Source organism: Alnus glutinosa, chromosome 5, assembly GCF_958979055.1.
Source record: "Alnus glutinosa chromosome 5, dhAlnGlut1.1, whole genome shotgun sequence".
NCBI lineage: Eukaryota > Viridiplantae > Streptophyta > Magnoliopsida > Fagales > Betulaceae > Alnus > Alnus glutinosa.
In genome coordinates, this window is record NC_084890.1 from 19304938 (window position 1) to 19325020 (window position 20083).

General features: G+C 39.2%; 1 protein-coding gene across 1 annotated transcript; it reads right to left on the reverse strand.

Annotated features, from left to right (window-relative positions):
• Positions 1 to 1864: 1864 nt before the first annotated feature.
• On the reverse strand, positions 1865 to 19605 carry LOC133868551 (subtilisin-like protease SBT2.2). Its single transcript, XM_062305476.1, has 10 exons — positions 18996 to 19605; positions 12241 to 12394; positions 11541 to 11938; positions 10408 to 10503; positions 6908 to 6980; positions 6201 to 6483; positions 4544 to 4875; positions 3909 to 4179; positions 3467 to 3748; positions 1865 to 2478 (listed from the first exon to the last, which is right to left on the reverse strand). The coding sequence occupies exons 1-10, from the start codon at positions 19211 to 19213 to the stop codon at positions 2048 to 2050; spliced, it is 2538 nt and encodes an 845-aa protein (XP_062161460.1). The 5' UTR covers positions 19214 to 19605; the 3' UTR covers positions 1865 to 2047.
• Positions 19606 to 20083: the final 478 nt, after the last annotated feature.

Genomic DNA, 20083 nt, shown 5'->3' on the forward strand with positions numbered 1-20083 from the left:
TTGGGTTAGGCGCTTTGGTAACAAATAGACTAAGATCTGTATGGTGTATTGAAATTAGAGTTACGCTTTTTGGGAAGAGAACTTCATCGTAGCATGTATATCATACTATATCTGTTTATTCGACCAACGGTGGAGGTAAGTGAATCTATCACTCATTCCTCACCATGTGAGTCCCGTGAGTCATTGTTAATGGCCTTATTTATGCCCAATGTAACCTTTGAGTATGTCACAAGATTGAGGTTTTAGTGTCTGCTACTTGGGCATGTTACCTATGACCATGAATGATGTGGTTTAAAGAGGCATAGTTGGGAAAACAACTGGACCAAAATTGGCTGACATGAGGGCAAATGGAAAATTATTTGTTTGTACTCACTGCCGGCATATTGTGTAGCTTCTTGGAAAACGCAACATAACTGTGGGTATCTCACTTTTTTGTGAGGGTTAAGCATTGTTCTGAAATATTGGACTCGATAGGAATTAGAGATGCTTAATCCGATGAGACACCTAAAGGGATGTTGTTATACTGGTCCTTGTGCTTTTAACCTTTTATGTATGTGTGCTTGATGGTCGCAAGGCCTATTCATTAGTATGTAGATTGATATGAGAGATGTCTGGTTAGCTCAAGCTCACTGTATGAGAGTAGTAGTTGGACCACAATATACCCACAGTTGGCTGGTCCAACCTATTACCAAGAGTTTATATCTCTTGGTTTATATCTATAGCTAGCATACCCCAAGAGTTTTCTCTTGGTTGGGTATAAAGAACCGATGGGAGAGTAAGCCTAATAATCTCAATTTTGAATTGTGTTGTATTGTTGTGAACATTCGAATACCTCTCCTATCATTTTCTCTCAATAGCATTAGGTTGTGGATATGTATGCTTTGTTCTTGAAATAAAATACTGCCTCTTGAGTTCTTTCAATATTTATTTGGATGTGAAAGCATGGTAACAACGTGAAACAACCAGTACCCAAGACCCTTGGAGGTACAATTTATAATTTCCAAAATTAATACAGTAAAGGTCTATATTGACTTTAGAACACCGACCCTTACGACCCAAGGGATTAAGATCCTCAACAATTTCAAAGAAATTTTAGATTCTCAAATAATGTAAATTCAAGCCCTTTTTAACATCGAACAGCGTAAAAGAAGCTACCTATTAAAGATATGGCATTTTACTTCTAAAAGACTTTCTTCACTTTTAAATTTTTACCAAACCAAATAACAAATTTTTTATTAAAACTTTTCTACAACATAAAGTACAACTGATAAAAATATACGTAATTATCATTAGTAACACGTGTAACATTTTTTTTATACCTTTTGATGTATAAAACGACATAAATTTACATAATTTGACAATCTAAAATTTTAAAAAAATGATAGGGAATCCTAATCCCAAAGCGGAGGGGCTAGACCCTCAGGTTGATTGCATGTAATACATATCAATAATTTCATAATTTACTCTAACAATCACTCTTAATTTACTCATTATAAATCAGACTTCAATATTCTCTCAAGTTATGCACAAAATCCATATAGAATTCGAGTTTAAAATCTTAAAGCAGCCGTTAAATTTAATTTGCACTACACTTTTGTGTACAGAAATCTGACCAACAAAGCTGAATCTTGGTTTTACAAACCAAATTAGATGTGCTTCAAAGGCACATATTTAAAATGAAATCTTCTGATTAATGATTAACTCCCAAGAAATGCTGCCCCGAAGATGCCACGGTAATATTTGTATAATGATATATATATATATATATATAATGCTCGATGTTAGTAATGAAAAATCAGCTATCAATTTATTTAAAATTATATTTTAGATATAAAAATTAAATCAATATAATTGATTGCTACAATTTACAAAATACAATCTCATTATATTAGCAAAAGTCCTGCTTATCATTCAATCATTGCATCTATATATTAGCAAAAGACGCTTAGTCATTTACATGATAATGAATGAAAAAATTGGTTAACACATCCTGCAAAGCAGAGTAAAGGGTAGGAAAAAGAAAATATGAAACAGAGCCAAAAAGGCCTCAGGCATTAGGGGTGTTATTATATGAGATTTTTACGAGGACTGAGAGAGGAAGGTTGAGAATATGACCTTGATTTCCAAAGAGTCCAATTCTCCCAAAGCTGGCAACAGAAGTACTCACAGTTGCATTGAGGTATACACTCAACACCTGTCTCTCCCCACTGCCAATAGAGAAGCGCGCAGGGATCACCTTCACAGACACCCCATATGGAGCACTCCAACCAACACTGTAAGTCTCATTCCCACCAATGTTGGTAACCGACCTTTGTATAGTCTTAGACTGGTTCAGTTTTGCTATGGTGATTGAGGGCAAGTTCAGGTCAGCACCACTGATAGTAGAATTATAAACCCAACAGTTTTGGCCAGTGTAATTCAAAACCACAGCAGCAGATCCATTAATGCCACAAAGAAACTGCATATACTCATCATAACCTGAAACAACAAAACGCATACAAGCCTCTGGACTTAGAATAAGATGCATCAATTTGCATGGAAAACATGGTTTATCACAAATACTAGGTTCTCTCCATTTCCCTGCATGACTTTCAATTAAAAGTTTATCAAAATAGCTCTCTTCTATCTTCATCTTTATAATACACTTAACACAACTCAAGTCTCTAGTTTTCCTTTTCCTTAGTAACTTCATAATTTCTCTCTTCCCTCTGCCCCCGATTTGCTATAAAATGACTTGGTGCTAATCAAACACAGGTAAAGTTTACAAGAAATACAATAAAGTAAGCTAAAACGGTCTGAAGGGCTTGTTTGTGTGTAACAGGGACAAACTGCACCTATAGGTCAGGATTTTATTTAATTTAAGATGTACAAGAATGAAAACTGGAGACAATTCAAAAGAAAATGGTGGCTGATGTTTATAGACACCATCTTAGATGGAATTCAACAGTAGGGGAAAAAAAAAAAATTGTCTAGTCAAACTCAAGGAATTGGGGATAAGGGTCTGTTTTATGCCGGAGAATCAAAGCAAATGTGAGAAGCAAAAGTAACTTCAGAACACAAACTATTTAGATGCTTATTTGCTTATTTGGTGCAATAGAATTTCGACAGGAACATTTGGAAAACCATGATAATAATAATATCGTATTCCTTTCTACAGACCAGCCGTGCAAAACTTGTAAAATTTTCTTCACGCCATTAGACAATACATAACTACCACGTCTTCATTAACAATGTATACTTAAAACTTAAAAGAAATAAAAAAGAAATAATAAAAAAAAAAATCTCCTGTTTCTTTTGCATGTTTTTGTATGGATGGGTTTTTCAAATGAAATAAGTACGAAAGTTTGGACCACAATTAAATTCAAGAAAGTACACTTGTTAATGTCACAATCATGACAAGATTTCCAAGAATTAGACATTGCATGAAACTCCTTGACTAATATAAACCAAACATAATTGGACTTACTGGAATCAAAAATCAAACCCGCATTCAACGCTGCAGTTGCATTCACAAAACCACTGCCCATGTCAAAGGGTGTTGCTGGAGACTGGTTTAGATCTGGGTTGGCATAGGCACGCTGAGCCATTATTGGTCCACCGGTCTTTTCATATAGAGAAGCAGTGGTGGAAAGGGCAGATGCAATGGCTGAAGGACTGAAACTCGGGAACTTTTGCTTAATAAGTGCTGCAAGCCCAGCAACGTGAGGAGCAGCCATGCTTGTCCCAGACATCATTGCAAAGTTCTCGCCTAAATTATTGATACCTTATTAGTTGATTACTCATGTAAGTTTTAAAAATATTGGTAAACTTTGAAAATTGTGGGAGAAAATAATAATGCTTGTGTAATCCTTTTTCTTCGCTAGATACTCATACTATCACAATTGCAGCATTTATGAGTATATTTATACCTAGGAATTCAACTGAGTCAGTGCCAAGAGAACTCCAAGCAGACCATATGAAATTTCCAGGAGCTACCAAGTTGGGTTTCATTATGTCAGCATCATCAAGAAAATTGTCTTCCGGATCTGGTCCTCTAGCAGAGTAATACATAACCTTTGGAGCAGAATTACTGTAGTTCGCTTTTAATCCTCCACAGATGCTTGCAACTGCTCCATATTTAATGATTTTCTTTGTCAGCTCATCCCTCTCCAAAGAAGAATTGTAGTATTTGAGTAAAATCTGCTAGATAGATCATGAAAGTGTCAATAAGCACCAGAAATAGAGAAGGGAGGGTGGGACAGATTAATCACGAACATAAGGCCAAATCCAGGCAGGTTCCACCTAAATTAATAAGAGAGATAATTTTTTTACATCTATTGTACATCTCCCATACACTCTCTTCTAAATTAACCATTGGATTTGTAGGACCAATAAGAACCCACATGTGGGTCCTACAGATCTAATGATTGATTTAGAAAATAGATGTATGGGAGATGTACAAAAGATGTATATGTAACATGTCTCAATTAATAAGCTTTGAGGATTACTAAACAGAATGCGCACTCACAAACACACATTTTCACAACATCTAAAGGCCCCACACCTTGGAATCATCTGGGGATGGTATTATGATGCCAGCCATTTTCATTGGAACTGGATTAAGCTGAAAACCAATTACAAAAGGATCCATGTAGAACACAACACCAGCTGCACTGAGGTTTTTGGCTGTTTGTAGGGCCTGTTTGATAGTTGAGAGCCCAAGCACAAATCGTATTGAATAGCTACAGATCAAGAGGTTCCCTTGGACGAGATCCTGATTAAAGCTACTGGAGTCTTGGCATTCACCCACATACATATCATTGGCAACCACTGTCTCATTGTTCAAAGCATGAATTGCAGAAATCAGTGTATACATTGCGTCTTTATCTGTTCCCGCTGAACAAACAAGAAATAAATCAGCTAATCTTTCAAGTCAATTGTGTACACTCACAATATGTATCCAAGGTGCAAACAATGCATGAAGAGCTTAGCCATAAAAATCCACTATGCAAGGATAAGAAAACACTACAATGAAAGGATCAGCCCAATATTGACATAACTTAGTGGTAAAAGCAACATTTGCGTATATAAAAAGAGGAATAAAAAACAGGTTGAACTCACAATAATCTATCTAATTCAGACCTAATTTTTAATAGAAGCATTCACTATATAGGTACTACCCATTTGCAAGGATCAGCCCAATATTGACATAACTTAGTTGTGAAAGCAACATTTGTATATATGAAAAGAGGAATGAAAAACAAGTTGAATTCACAATAATCTATCTAGTTCAGACCTCATTTTTAATAGACGCGTTCACTATATAGGTACTACCCATTTCCCATGGTCAGATCCTATGAGCAGGTTTCTCACGTACATCATAACTGCTTCTTCTTGGAAAACACACGAGGGAAGGACACCCCATTCTAACTCACACAAAGTATGCGAGGAATAACTGCTTAAACCAACTTGTAAGAAATTGGCAGCAGCTTCATAAGTATTTAAATACTAAGAGGAACTAAAACTTGAATTATCACTTAACTAAACAAATGAAAGTAGAAAATCTCAAAGTAATACAGGACTTGTGCGCAGATAATTGAACTATGAATATTCTGAATTGATGAAATGATAAAATAGGATTGGACGGTTATCTTAAAACAATTCTTATCGCAGTTTCTAAACCCTGCCTTCCTTTTAAATAGAGTATCCAAGAGAATCCTCAATATTTTGACAATAATGGGTTAGAACCCAGGTTGCAGCTCTCCCCTTCAACTCTATGATGTGTTCACGTGGAATAGAAGTTTGGGTTTAGACTGAAACTCATATTAGAATGCTATCTTTAATATCCCTACACCATGAAATAAAGCTCCCACTGTGCAGAAGCACTTACCCAAACTCATAACCTACAGCAAGCCATGTGAGAGGGTTGAAGGTGAGAACTGCCATCCTGGTGTAGGGGAGCAAAAGTCATCTATTTCTGACAGTCCTTGTGATTTTTCTTTTCAAAATTGTGCAGCTAAAATTACTGAAAAATGATTTGAGGTCAATAACGGACCTCAAATCATTCAAAACTATGACAGGTGCCATATCACTTTGAATCCTTTTTCCCCAGCCAAATTATCAGTCATTTAAACATGGATCAAGAAACTATGTAATTGTCACATTATCGTCTATAAATAAAATTACGAGAGATGAACCAGTTAAATGGAAGACAAACTTACGCGCAAGCCCAACTCCAGGAATGGATAAGTTGTTGCCAAGGACTATAGAGTTACTGTATACTCTGTCATGCGATGCAGCACCAACAGTAAAGATCCATGGACTGAAGGAAGACATGCTCTTAGGTGCTGGTCCAGTATTGCCAGCTGCTTGCACAACAAAAATACCAGCCTTTACAGCGGATAGCAACGACATATCTATGGGATTAAAAAATGTTGCGATACCAGGAGGACGCCGATTGGGGGTGATCGATAAGCTTATTATGTCAACCCCATCCTGGGCTGCCTGCAAGGGAATATTCCAACATTAATGACTGAGCACATTTTGATAGATATTTAAGTGTGGATGTATTTTACAAAGATGAGGTTAAAAACTTTCATAAGCACAATAAATATGTTGGTTGACACCCACAGTTCAACAAGTATTCTGTTGAAGATCTTGCGGACTGAAAAAAGATAATGATGAAATGGAAATCGTTATAAATAAAAGACATGCAACCAACAGTGGGTTATATTGATGGAAAATTCTAAAAGAATACAGAAATTTCTCCAAATTGGCATTGATTCACCACTGAAGCGGGACAAAGAGAACAAGAAGTTGCTTCCTGTTGAGAATATCAAATATTACCATGCTAGGTTCTAAACCCCTACCTCGTACATTAGTCATGTGACAAGAAGATCATTTGCAGCAAAAGAACAATAATATCTACCTGGTCTATGGCAGCAACTACATCCGCAGCAAAGCCTCCAAAGCTCTTGTACAATGCCTTGTAAACAGCAATGCTGGAAAGATTGGCATCTAGTTAATACACAAATACATAAATCTATATTGAAATATTCATGAGTGGGAAATTGATATATAGAAATATTTGGGATCAATAAGAAATTCTTTATGCTTGCTTTTCTTCTTTTAATTTTTCTTATGAATGGCACAGCATTGCACAGTTTCTTTTACCTTATTTTTAGTTCAATTACTTATTACTTTGAATCAAGAAATTTTACCAAATTGCTTGTTTTGGGTCAGGCGAAAAATTCTTTTAGGGAGCAACTTGAGGAAGAGGTGTCTTGCACAAAATGAGAGGAATAGCAGAGTAATAAATAGGTAGTAAGGTAAAAAAAAAAAAAAAAAAAAAAAAAAAGGGGACAGAGCAACAAAAACTACATTTTCCCCCATGAAATTCGTTGTCCATGGAAGGCTAACAGTGGCATTAGGCAGGATAAAACAAACAAGCAAACACCCCCTATCTCATGATCCCTTCCCTTCCATTCCCCACAATTGCACGGAAGGTTTCACCATGTCCAAGAAAGAACACTTCGGGTCTTCGTGGTATCGAAAAGATTTTTCCATTTTGTGTTTTGAAAAAGTAAAAAATCGAAAAGAGTTTTCCATTGAGTGGAGGACACATCTGAAAGTCTTGTCTATGTGGTCTACAAGTGAAAATTTGTTTAGATAAATGAAAGGGTTTCTAAAAACCAAAAAACTGGATAGTGTTTTCCAAACATGATAAGAAACAAAACAGGAGAGAAGGTCTCCCAGAGGCCGCCACCCTTTCGCAAGAGGCCCGGGGAGGTCCCGCCTGCCTTTTCTCTCTACAAGGGTAGAAAACCTACCCCACACCTTCGCTAGAGACGTCGGGGGGGGGGGGTTTGTTTACATCTGAAAAAGTCTTGTCTATGGGGTCTACGGATGAAAATTTGTTTAGATAACTGAAAGGGGGGTTTCTAAAATCCAAAAAACGGGGAAGTGTTTTCCAAACATAACAAGAAAAAAAAAAAAAAAAAAAATGGCCGCCACCCCTTCACCAGAGGGGGGAGGTCCCCCCTGCCTTTCTCTCTACAAGGGGTGGAAAACCTACCCCGCACCTTCGTGAGAGATGCGGAGGGGGTGGGTGACAGACCCATCCCTGCACCTCAGGGAGGTCTCCAACCCACTCTCTGCGGTAGTGAATTCACCACTACAGAGGGTGGCGAGAGTTTGGAGTTCCAGCCCTGCTGCCATCTGCGATGGTGGAGGGGGTGGACGTTGGAGGTGTGGAGGGGAGACCCGCTTCTAGTGCAGGGACGGCCTCCACCCTTTTCTTTTTTATTTTTTTTTAAATTAATATTTTTATTTTTAATAAATAACTAGGCCAACCTCGACATAAGAAAAAATGGGCATATGTTTCCAAAACATTCTTAGATGAAGGTGGAGGAAGCTTTCAAAAGTGTTGTGTTTTGTGGCTTATTTTGAAGAATGTGTTAGTACTAGAGACCACATCTAAAAATCCGTTGATAACTGTTGTGTGCAAAGTATTTTTTTGTGTTTGAAAAATGTTTTTAAAAACTTCGCCAAACAGTCGCTTCCTTTTTCTTCCTAAATTCCAAGTTCCATTTCCCTCCACCCATACCTAGGAGACACCTTCTTCCTTCCTTCCCTTCACATCCTTTCATTTCCTTCCTTCAAAACTTCCCTCCATTGGATAGAGCACTAGGGGTGAAGCCTTAATCGAAGCTTAGAACAAAAGGGAATTGAGGACCTTTTCCTAAAGTTAACCATCAATTATGCAATGAGTAACACATGCCAGAATGAACACTAATAAACCTATACCTACTTAGTGTTGGACCATGTATGGAAAGTATCAGACACCACCAAATTAGACTCATCTCTAACCAACAAGTCAAGATTGTCAAGTTGTCTAATGAAGCGAAGGGCTAAAGCAAACTGCCTGGGGCTTTAATTATAGAGGATACGCTTCCATCTGAAACTAGGATAACAAGGCTTTCTTTAAGCATGAGAGCACAAGTGTGAGGATCTTTACGGATTGGTATAGTTCAAAGCATCTTCCAAGCACTTAAGTGTATTCATGTACCAATCTTATATATCTAGAATGGGGGTAAAGAACCATGTAGTTTCCTGCATTTTCTTTATCCTATGACAAAACCAACATTTTTAATTCAGTCAACACATCTGAACAGCCATCACAAGATTTACTGAAACATTCAACCTTAAGCAAGCATATTCTTGTTAGAGCAATGTAACACACTCATCTCTTCCTAGCCTTCCAAAGTTATTAAGTAGCCTATTCTTGTTACTTATAGAAGGGAAAAAAAAAAAAAAAAAAAAAAAACAGGGTAGCCTATTCTTGTTTACTATAGTGAAGTATTAGAATTTTAAACTCAGATCTTTCTCACTATAGTAAAAACAATATTGATTCAGATTATATTAAAAGGTGACATGGCAGTCAAATGAATGTGCACCACCAAATGTCTTGATCAGTGTGGCCAATTCTTCACTGGAATATAGATTGAAGACCTAACTGACAGCCATGACCACAATCTCATGATGGACATTAAAACAGAATATCACATGGAAAGGTGGAAAAGATAAATACAACCAAAATAAGAATGATATAGTGGTTAGGAAATTTCAGGGAAAAAATATAGAAACCTAAGTTCCTCCAGAACACTTGCAAGTGTTCTTTGAAATGATTGCAATTTCCAAGTAATTCAGCAGTGTATCTGGAAAGTTGCTTAGACAGTTTTTCAAATATAACTTTTGAAGTACATTTATGAAAGTGCCAAGTAGGCAACTACTCAAGTCCTGGGGTTGTATCAAAGACCTAGAAACAAGTTCCACCTTCATCAAGTTCATGAAGTTTACAAGTTTGTGAAGTCTTTTTGGGCTACCCCTAATTGCACAGCTCACAGTTGGCCCGAAAAAAAAAAGGTAATCTCCCAAAAAGCAGGTTTCATTTTCCGACAGAGCTGCAATAACCGTAGTTTGAAGCACAAATGCTAATTATAATTTCTGTTATCCGTAGGGTAAGATTTAAACTGCAAATTTTTTTGTTCTCCTTGTCTTTGATAAGTACCAAATTACACAACTTAATGGGTAACAGCAGTGAATTTTACGCACTTTGTGACACTTCAGCTATATCATGCTTCTCACATGATGATGGAATGGAAAAAATGAAGAGAATGCAGAGCTATATTTTATGCTTTGCTAGTGAGCCTCTTTCAGAATATAGAGTATTTTCTATATATAGAAGATATATGTACATGGTTCTCACATGATGATGGAATGGAAAAAATGAAGAGAATGCAGAGCTATATTTTATGCTTTGCTAGTGAGCCTCTTTCAGAATATAGAGTATTTTCTATAATAGAAGATATATGTTCTGCTAAAGATACATATTAACAACAAACCAATGCTCAGATCTGGACTAATTACTGTGAACGAGGAGCCATTCCACTTGCATTTCCAAAGTGATGCCCAGCAACTACCACTGGAATCCCGTGGTTTCCTGCAGCAATAGAAGCCGTGTGCCTGTGTATCAAGATTAGACTCATCAGGGACCTTGGAAATGTCAATGGACTTCTGGTGTGCGCATAGAAGCGGAAATAAATAACATTATAATTCCCTTAGTATTTGAAAGGTGTATACAGGTTTCAGTGTCGTTGAAACAGATATGTTAGTTTCCTTAAAAACATCTAAGTCATTGGAATGTTGATGGATTAGTGTATCTACTGGCTTTTGAAATAAATTAACTAACTAATAAAAGATATTCCATTTCCATGTGGTTTTTGAAAGGAAAAAGAAGCTATATAACAATCACACAGGCATAAATGTAAACTTTATTCTGAATAGCAGGTGTCCAATACGTCGAACCCCAGGAAAAAAAAAAAAAAAAAAAAAAAAAATCAAAAAATGAAGGAAGAACAAGAGAGAAAATTCTGAATCATGTCAATGTCAGGATCCCACAGAGAAGGGTGGCAAAAACAGTCTTGTCCATATTTCATTGCAGATTAAACAACTAGACAGGCACATAGTTTGTACATAATCATAATTGATGACCAAAAGACTCAGCCAAGCCAAAATAAATTAAGAGATTAATAATAACCAGCTATATCATAGAACTTTTTTCTGCTGCCTCTCTTTCTTCTATCAATAGGAGGGAATTTTATTCTGCCCTCGAAAGTGTTGTAACTGTACAGCTTCAATAATTTCTCATTCTTTCTTTTCTTTGTGGAGTTTTGGACCTAAGACATCCCCCTAATTCCAGCATACCCTTTTTCCAATGTGAGCCAATGCCCAAGTGCCATATGGCCTGCAATTATGCAAAGCCAGTTCAATTGGCTACCGTTAAGCAGATCTCTAAGACGCGTACATCCTAACCTGTATTCCAATTTCAAACCCCAGCACATGAGCTGGGTATATTCAGAATTTAAATCCTTTCCCCTTCTTAGCCATGAATAACTTGGTGGAAGAAAATGGAAAAGAAGTGCAAATCCACAAAAAGGGTAAAAAAAAAAAAAAAGTATAACTTTGAGAACAATTGACCAGGAAAAAACAGAATTACTCACGTGCCATGGCCATCACCATCAAATGGTGAAGCATAGTCCTGAGTTGAATTGAAAATTCCTCTGGTTATAGCAGATGCTGCAAAATGGCGGGCGCCAATAAGTTTTCTGTTGCATGATCCAGATGGAAAGTCCCGAGTAACCTCACAGATGCCAGAAAAATGAGCTGGAACAGGATATGGATGTTCAGATACATCATCAGCAAAGCTGGGGTGTGTCGGATCAATGCCAGTATCGATAAACCCTATCACAATTCCTTCTCCAGCAGATTCAAAACCACCTTCTTCAATCCATGCCCCATGTGGTAGGCCCAAGAACTGTGGAGTATGGGTGGTTGCAGTTCTAACGGAGAAATCCAAAACCACATTTGCCACTTCTCTCCTCCTTGAAAGCTTGTCCGCCTTCAAGATTCACCAATGTCACCAATTAGAGAACATATTAATTACATTTCTCCCATATAGGAATAAAAATATCGTGACAAAATGTAAACTTTTCTACAAACATGTGGACATGGCAAAGCATCTGTATGCCAAAAGTCTTAATCATAAATACACAATATTTAAAAAAAATAAAACAAATAAAAAAATTAAAAAAAATAACAAAAAAAAAAACTAGGGTAATTATGTAGCATCACAGTTTTACTCTAGCATTACAAGTATACTGATGGCATAACAATTGTGAAAATAATTGGCTGATATCATACCTGCTGTGGGGTAACAAGAACAGCAAATCCATTAACCAAGTAGTGGTAGCTGTACAGCTTGAGATATTGCTCCCCCCTTAACACCCGCCTCAATAATGAATCATGAACTCGAGCAATATGAGAACTAAACCTCCAACCTATCTTTGAATTATTTCTAAATCCAGAAAGGAAAGAATTATAAGCATCATTAGTCAAGTCAAAGCTCCTATTTTTGTGGACTGTGAAAAGACTGAAGAATGAAAGACACAGACAAAAATAAGGAGAAAACACAGGAAAGTAAAGCATTGACTATAGTAAGAAAATAATCATCCACACTAGAAGGATAATGGGCAAACAATTAAACAAAATAATGACTTCAGCATGGTAAACCCATCACTGTCTGTCACTTGTCAAACGTGTTTAAAGTGGCTACAATTTTTTTTTTTCAAGTGGTTGGCAACTTGGCATTATTTTTTGATAAGTAAGAAATGTTTTATTAAAAAGTATAAGGCTTCCCTAAGTACACAAGGAGTATACACATGAACAACCAAACTAGCCCACAAAAAGAAACCCAATCAACCCCACAAGGACCTAAGCTCTTAAACTCAAAACCCACAAAGAGCATAATACACAAGGAGTATACACAGGAACAGCTAAACCTGCTCACAAAAAGAAACCCAATCAAAAACCCACAAGGAGCAGCCCACAAAGGAAACAAGAACCCAAAACAAACCCTCAAAACCTCAAGAAGCATTCCCCGCTACCGCACGTGAGCCTTCCCTTCCCTATGCTAAGTGGACGCACTTGCATCACAGTAATTGATGGAGCTTACCTAATATGGATAGCAAGTTAGGGCTGATGTGGCACTGTAGCAGCACACCCTAACCCTAGCCGCCTCTAGCATAATAAGAAGCCTCTAGCTAAATAAGGAGTAGAACACTTCTCCATATTTTCTTTCCCTAAGTGTCTTAGCTAAATAAGGAATATATTTTCCATTCTTAATTTATTTTCCTGCAGTGTGTTATGACGGCTAGACCTAATGGTTAAGTCTTATGACCTAGCCATCATCTATTTAAGTGTAACCCTACTCAATGAATAAACATGCTGAACATTAAACCTAGACCTTTTGGTTGTTTTGGAGATCAAGGCTCTCTCGAAGTAGCCATTGGAGATCAAGGCTCTCTCGAAGTAGCCCATATCTTTTTATTTTGTTTCTTTTTATTATTTGATTGCATCAAGTGGTATCAGAGCCGGGGTTCCTCTCGTTAACCGCATTGATAAACCTTGAGGCCCGGTTTCCCTCACTAGAAACCAGAAATTTTTTTTTTTTTTTTTTTTTGAGAAAAATTCCAGTTAATCACCATAGGTCGTTCCCGCAACAAGAACAAGGCCTACTTGGATTTTGCAGTGGAAGCAAGACCAGCCACGCGTTCATTCACCCAGCAACACGAACAGCAAGTTATGGAAGGACGCATGGGTAGCTTGGAGCAAGTGGTGCAGGCCTTGACAGCCCGAATGACCGAGGCATATTTAAGATGCTGTCCGCCAGGGACCGACGTGACGCAGAGGAGAACGGGCGTAGGAGGTTACGGGCAAGAGAAGGAGAAGAATTCCAAGATGGAGAACGGCTGCGGGCATTCGGACGTCCCCATGTTAAACTGGATTTCCCTAGATTCAATGGAGAAGAAGACCCAACCAGCTGGGTCTGTAGAGCGGAGCAGTTTTTCAGATTCCAAGGAACCCATGAGGAGGATAAGGCGGCTTTGGCTTCCTTCCATCTATGGTTCCAAATCCTGCTACGTGAAGGGAGGGAGATAGGCTGGCCAGAATTCAAGGAAGGGGTATTCGTTCGTTTTGGACCGACCCAATTCTACGATCCCTTTGGAGAGCTCACGAAATTACAGCAAGTAGGAAGTATAAGGGACTACCAAGCCAAATTTGAGTCCCTACTCTCAAAAATAGGAAATTTATCACAAAGCCAACAAGTTAGTTGTTTTGTAAGCGGCCTTAGGGAGGAAATCAAGGCGGACGTCACTGCTGGACGACCTCTTACGCTCAGCTCAGCCATCGGCCTAGCAAGGGTCTATGAGGCCCGTAACATGGCTCTTGGTAAAAACGTTCATTCGGACATGCGGAGACCACCATTAACCCCCCTAAGCACCATCGGCCAGCCACCGTTTACCATCAAGAGGTTAACACCGGAAGAACTTAAGGAGAGGCAAGAGAAGGGTCTCTGTTTCAAGTGCAACGACAAGTATGGACCCGGGCATCGCTGCAAGAAGTTGTTCATGATTGAGGCATACTTGAGAGAAGATGGAGATGGGGATGGGATGGCACAAGATGCAGAAGAGGTAGACACTCCAAAAGTTTCCTTGAATGCCATTACCGGTAAGGACCCTACAGAAACCATGAAGACTTATGGGAGGATTGGGTTGTCAACGTTTGTAGTACTCATTGATTCGGGCAGCACTCATAATTTCATGAGTTTATCCCTTGCTCGAGGGTTGAAATTACAGCTTGCAGAAGAGGGAGGGGTGGATGTGACCATCGCCTCGGGGGAAAAGATCCACAGTCCCGGTAAGTGTATTCAAATTCCAGTCGAGCTGCAGGGCATGACTTTTACCATAGACTTTTATATTCTGCCAGTAGAAGATCATGAAGTTGTGCTAGGCACTCAATGGTTGCGAATATTGGGGCCCAGCCGCTGGAGTTTTGAGACCTTAGAGATGCAGTTTAAGTGGAATAAGGTGCCCATAATATTACATGGCATTAAGGGTAAGTCGGGCAGGTCAAAAGAGTTCAAGTACCTCTATCCAGAAGCAGCCGAAAACAGCAAGAAGATGCTGGAACAGAATGTAAAAAAGAAAGAAGAAGAGTTGGAGCCAAAGGTGGAAGGACAGGGAGGGAATTGCGCAAAGCTGGAACTCTTCCTTGAGGACAAGGAAGTTGTTAGGGGGAAGGGATGATATGGATAGCAAGTTAGGGCTGATGTGGCACTGTAGCAGCACACCCTAACCCTAGCCGCCTCTAGCAAAATAAGAAGCCTCTAGCTAAATAAGGAGTAGAATACTTCTCCATATTTTATTTCCCTAAGTGTCTTAGCTAAATAAGGAATATATTTTCCATTCTTAATTTATTTTCCTACAGTGTGTTATGACGGCTAGACCTAATGGTTAAGTCTTATGACCTAGCCATCATCTATTTAAGTGTAACCCTACTCAATGAATAAACATGCTGAATATTAAACCTAGACCTTTTGGTTGTTTTGGAGATCAAGGCTCTCTCGAAGTAGCCATTGGAGATCAAGGCTCTCTCGAAGTAGCCCATATCTTTTTATTTTGTTTCTTTTTATTATTTGATTGCATCATTACCAAATTCAAAATCAACCTCCTACCTTTGGACTTTGAGCATGCAACCTTAACTTTCCGAAAAAAGTCCTCTTCAAAGGCATCCAGAATCGCCAAGGACGGATCCTCATCCTCAGCACTATCCACCTCCCAATTCAAAGTCATGCTGGGAAAAAGAACACCCAAAGGGTACAAGAAATCACCAGCTTCCCCATCCCAAATCTCATCACCTTGCTCCCACACAACTACCTCCCCAGGCGGATCAAACCCTACTGGCCACTCTTGAGATTGGGACAAACCATTCACCCTGAATTCATTGCCCTTTTCAAAGATAGGAGTGGCGAAACCACTCAAGGAGGAGGGAAGCCTAGACGACACGACCGACTCTAAAAGCGAGGAATGAGGAGTAGAAGCTTTCACAGCCGGGCTTGGGTTGAGAAACCCCCTCCGAAGGAAACCATTCTTTGAAGTACATGGCTTAAAATTATCCTTCACGGAATCTGCCTTCACTGGATGCACTGCAACTGCTTTCTCAGCTGTAAAAAACTAATAGCAACCTCATTGCTGCCACAGATTCTGCTAATAAGTCCTCGTCCAACTGCATTGAACGACCTTCCCTAGCCTTCCAGTAGTATTTTTGAAAATGCTTAGATATCGGCGACTCAGCCGCCCATGAAAAATGTGAAGGGGTGAAGATGAGCTGAGAAAACCCCTCAGGTCTGAGCTGAAGGGTCAAACAAGCACCACCTAAGCTGCTAGGCAAAGGGGCAGAGGTACCAAAAGAACCAAACCCAACAACAGAGCTTATCGGAGCCAGAGGAGCATCCAGAGCCACCGAAGACAACATCTTCAGTGACGGCAAGGGGGGAAAGACAAACCGTGATGATGCAATACCACCCCTAGAAGTCGACAAACCCAAAACCACCCTGGAAACAATTGCCGAAGTCATCTCCAACCGATGAGAACTCTCATGGGCAACCGTCGGGCATTGCAAACATTTCGCAGAAACGACCGCTTCAAGGTTCAACACAGGACCCATAACCTCAGAGACTTCCATCGTCTGATTCGTCTCTTTGAATTTGGGTTTAGGCATGAACCGGCCCAAATGAAATCCTTTTGATCTTGTGGCCCAGACCAACCCAACAACCCAGCCCACAACTAAGTTGAACCTGTCGACCAACTCACCCCACGTACGCAAATTTGACCTCCTTGCAGAGCCTGTTGAGCCTTGAGCAGAAAGACCAGCTTCGAGCTTCTTCTTACCCAACGGACACAGCAGCTTCAACTTGCCCATCGAATCAAGCGGAGGTATCTCCAACATAGAGCAATCCACCGCCGATCTCAAAACCTCACATTCTACAAACCTCACCGCTGGAAGGATATCAATAGCACACGGCTCTGCCAACGAAGCCCACAAATTGGAATGACGAAAAGGCTCCGACCGCACCACCTATGCGTACGACGATGGAAAACCACCCACGATGGGCATCACCGTCGCATTAGAGCAAGAGTCCGACCTCACCATTTCCGCAAACGAAGGCCCTATCCTATTCAAAACCATACCCAGCCTTGGCCCCTCCTCCTTCCCACCCTTCTTCTCTGCCGAAAACAAAGACCCACTCCCACATCCCACCGTAGCAAAAATGAAGTCTTTTGCCTTTCTTAGCTCACCGAAAATTTGTGCCAGCCCCACCCTCCATAACCCTCAAGGATAATTAGAATCCCTCTCTGTCCGCCCATCCCATAAGCTACCGCCTCTAAAACCCGACCATCTTTGTTCCCACCTCTACACACGATTAGAACCTTCGTCCCCTCCCTGAAAGATTTGACAGACTCTTTATCTCTAGGAAAACCCAAAAGAACCTCCATCGTCGATGCTAGCCAAGCAGTGCAATGGTTGCTCAGGAGCACCTCACCGAAGAAGCCTTTCCTCTTTTCTTCCACCCACAACACCGACGCCCCATCCAAGATTGAGAGCACAAAAGATTTCAACTCCACTAAGAACCTCCTTTCCATCTCCAAGGCTCACCCAAACTCAGATGGCCAACCTAGAAGAAACTCGTACCATTACCGGAGAAGAAAACCGCCTAGTCACAAAACCCACCAGCCGAAGCCCCTTCACAATCTAACTAGAGGGACCCGAAAGCACACCTTTGTTGCTCAAACTTTGACCGCACAGCAACCGAGCTCCCAGATGACGAAACGTAGCAGGCCCCTAGCTTGACGCACTTTCACGCGCCACCGCTAGGGAAGCGAGAGGAAGAGAAAGAGAAAGATAAGAGTTGAGAGGAGAGAGAAGGGAGCATTTCACTGATATGTGAGACTTAGTACAACTTGGCATTATAAGCTACTTAAATCACGCTATGTCAGCCAATGTGACATATGTGTGAAGAGTACCATATTGACAGAGCCAACTTGCTCACTTGCATTCCACCGTATCAGTATTAACTACCTACATTAGTGTGTCCAAAATCTGCTACTTATGTATGTTTGACGTGGAAGATAGATCCTAGCCATCTCCTTGTTTAGTAGTATTCTATTCGAAGACTAACGCTTGTATGATTATGCTTGAGTCCTGGAGCAAATGCAAGTATCCATAGTCATCTATCAGAAGCGAATGAGTAGTGCCTGATTTGTCTCCTAAGTCTATCTTTATCTTTTCTTTGTAACTTTCTTTATCTTGTATCTTTATCTTCAATAAGTAGGTGGTAATTATAAGGGATGTGATTGACGTTTATTGGGAATTTTTGAATGAAATAGCATTTTCCCAGAAACTGGAGATGATACTTGTCTTTGTCAATGGTGAGACGCCATTGTGGTGTGTGTTTTGAGTGTGTGTGATCTTTTTTACCGTTGTATTCTGTGTTCACAACACTGTTCACGTGAGTTTTGTCTTTTGTTTTTTTGTCAAACTTCCCCTGTTTTCTATTAGTCATCGTGGTGCGGCATCAACTATTCTTCACTTATTCGTGAAGAAATCCTATACACGTTCATAAACGACAATTCCAAATAAACCCCACGAACAGGAACAACGGAGGTGAAAGGACCCCATCACGCACCCCCGAAACTCACACGTCTTAACCAGACAAAAACTACTAAATGATTACACTGGAATCCAAATTTTTATCGAAATTAAAAGACCCAATCATCCACAACCCAATACAAACAACACCCCGTTTCAGACAGCCAAAGTTTTCCCAACCATCCCAAGGTGGAAACTTACACAAAAGAAATGAATCTGGATATTTGAAGAAGGTAGTAACTTCACCACAATTTTAAACCGTAATTTTTGTAAGTACATATTAAATGAGCAATTAACTTGATCTGCTGAATGCTTCACATAATTACACAGCAATTGTCTAGAAAATAAAAATTAAAAAAATAAAAAATAAAAATAAAAAACACTAATAATAATAAAGAAATAAGTACCTTGGTTTGTGAATATTCAATCTTCCAGACGAAGCATGTTTGAAACCGGTACTGTCCCTTGTCAACTCACCACCATAGTAATGAGCAGAAGGAGCTTGTCGCAAAGTAACAATATACACAGCTGTGAAATTTGCATCCGATTCACCCTGACACCAACTCTTCACGAACATCCCCAAGCAAAGTACCACCGCTAAATGCGCCCAATAAATGCTATCCATACGAGAATGAATAGTAGTTAAAGGAAAATTTAAATTCCCAGGAAATAAACCCTTCCCCCCAACCGAACAGGAACACTTTGAGCACAAATCTTCAGCAACCCATACCTCCCATTTTCGGAGCACAGGCTCTCTCACTCTCTTCAAGTCTCTAAAAAATTATTTTAAAAAATATATGTATGTGTAGTGGAGTGAAGAAAACCTGCTAAACCAGAGACCCTTTTCTACAACGTGAGCATTAGTAAGAGAAAGTGCAAGCAGCCCACTGAGGTTCCACTTATAAGAAGCGAAGTTGCAGAGAAAGCAGGCTCTTTTTGGTTGGAAAGAAGCCCTTCTCGCTCACTTTGGGGAGAGAGAGAGAGAGAGAGAGAGAGAAAATAAAAGGGAAGTAGAAGAGGTGGTGTCTTAATAACGAATCTGCAAACTTTTCTCGGGTGGTGTGAATTTGAACGTTTTGTTTATACAAAGAAAGTAAAAAGGGATGCGACGAGAAAAATGAACGTTTTATTTTGGTCTTATGCCAATTTCTGACTGTTGAGGTTTTTGTGTGTCCTTTAGTGCAAATCAAATTACAATGTTTTATTTTTATTTTTATTTTTTTTGTCTTTTTCCCACTCTTTTTTTTTTTTTTTTTTTTTTGATCATTAACGTGAATATCATAATTATCGCTTATTTCTTATCCCAAAAAGCTTATTTAATTAATAACAAAGATTAAGTTGGAAGTTTAATATTAATTTTTCGTTTGTTTCGACATAAAATATTTTTTATCGTAAAATATTTTTAATGAAATCCTTTTGAAAAAAATAATTTCTCTAAAAATATTTTCTAGCGATTGGCTCATACAAAAAAGTCAACAACAACGAAAAATCACTA